Source organism: Rhincodon typus, chromosome 40, assembly GCF_021869965.1.
Source record: "Rhincodon typus isolate 14 chromosome 40, sRhiTyp1.1, whole genome shotgun sequence".
NCBI lineage: Eukaryota > Metazoa > Chordata > Chondrichthyes > Orectolobiformes > Rhincodontidae > Rhincodon > Rhincodon typus.
The window spans coordinates 6,133,023-6,134,725 of NC_063371.1; the positions used below are offsets into that span (position 1 = coordinate 6,133,023).

A 1,703-nucleotide genomic window follows, 5' to 3' on the forward strand; every position below is an offset into this window, starting at 1 on the left:
TCTTGTGCACAGGAGCACCATACTGGTCACAGCCGGAAAAGATGGAGAAGCGACTCCACGCGGTGCCCGCAATGAAGACGGTGAAATTCCGGTGTCCGGCTGGTGGGAACCCACTGCCGACGCTGCACTGGCTCAAGAACGGCAAAGATTTCAAGCAAGACCACCGCATTGGTGGCTTCAAGGTGAGATCGCTGTCCCGTAGCATGGGAACCTGCGAGGTACAGGCCTGAGTAAAGGGCACAATGGGCAGCAGGCCGTTCAGCCCTTTTGGGGGAGATGCTATCCAACCATCCGCCTTTTACACCCCTTCCCCGTCTGCTCTTTCCCACTGGGGCCGGTCCACCTGAGCCTCAAACAGACTGGGGGCTCTGGGCTTGGGAATCTGTTCTGTCGATCGGAAGTGGGCAGTTCCAGGCCACAAGCAGAGCAGGACCAGAATATGGTGGGGGATGCAGGCATGGGAATGTGGGTGTGTCGCTGCCGTGGCCAACATGGGTTTCCCAGCCCCCATTGACCATGGAGGCCAGGAGGAGTAAGAATGACAGGTTCCTCTCCCTCAATGCTCGGGTGACCAGTCATTGTGACTGAGACATCCCCCTCGATCCAGCCTTTATGAACTGAATGTGGATGCCACCAGCTATTGCTGTGAAGGGCCCACGACAGTAAACCTCCAGATTGTGTGTGTGTGTGTGTGTGTGTGTGTGTTTGTTAGCTTGTTTGTGTGGGCAGTGACGCCTGGGAGGGCCGTGCAGCTGCAGGGAGGGGAACCAATCTGTCGATCATTGTAGGTTAGCTGGGCTGCACCCTGAGATCCTTAATGCTGAAAGGCCAGAGGACACAGTAATGCAATCCCGAGTCCCAATCCAGTGACACAGGCAAGTGAGCTGTGAGGGAGTGAGTACTGTGCATCAGGTGTCAGTGCCTGCAGCACATGGCTAAGCTTCCATCAACATCCTTGGTTTCAGTCTAATAGAACACACGCCCATCAAGTTTGTGATTTGACCTGCGGGGCGCTACGTTACGGTTTGTTTTTTTTTGAACTCGACAAGATGTTGAACGGAACCAAAAACAGAAGTTGCGGGAAAAGCTCAGCAGGTCTGGCAGCATCTGTGAAGGAAAAAAGCTCAGGGTTAACATTTCGGGTCCGGTGACCCTTCCTCAGAGCTGATGGTAGCTGGGAAAGTGCTTCAGTAATCTGGACCCTTCCCCCCTCCGCCCCCAACCCCGTGCCGCTGGCTTGCTCAGTCTGCATCCTAGTGAGGTTTCCCGAAGCTTCACGTATTCCCCCATTTAGGCTCCAGTGGGCTGGACAGCGTTGCATTTCATCGCAGCTGCCAACTCCTGTTGGGGAGCATTTCTGTACCCCCGTGCCTTTTGTCAAATCCCTTTCCTTTGCAGAAAAGTAACATTGCGAGCTTGCTTCCAATCTACTCAGAACTCTATATGTCTGGGTGAAATTCCAGCCTGGTTTAGTTGCTGATCGTTTGCACAAACTGAGAGAGACAGCACGGGGGAGAGAGAGAGAGAGAGAGAGAGGAGAGGGGGGGGAGAGAGAGAGCAGAGAGGGGGGAGAGAGAGAGGAGAGGGAGGTGGACAGAGAGAGGAGTGGGGGTGAGAGAGACAGAGAGGGGAGAGCAGAGAGGGGTGGAGAGAGACAGAGAGGGGGAGAGAGACAGCAGGGTGGGGGTGAGAGAGACAGAGAG

The 1,703-nt window shown here is 55.0% G+C and overlaps 1 protein-coding gene across 1 annotated transcript in view; it reads left to right on the forward strand.

Moving 5' to 3' along the window:
* Positions 1 to 1,703, forward strand: part of LOC109925871 (fibroblast growth factor receptor 1-like) — a 111,810-nt gene that overhangs the window by 80,960 nt on the left and 29,147 nt on the right. Inside the window, exon 5 of the mRNA XM_048618506.1 lies at positions 13 to 182. Within this exon, the coding sequence (XP_048474463.1) occupies positions 13 to 182 (170 nt within the window). The remainder of the gene's footprint in view (positions 1 to 12; positions 183 to 1,703) is intronic.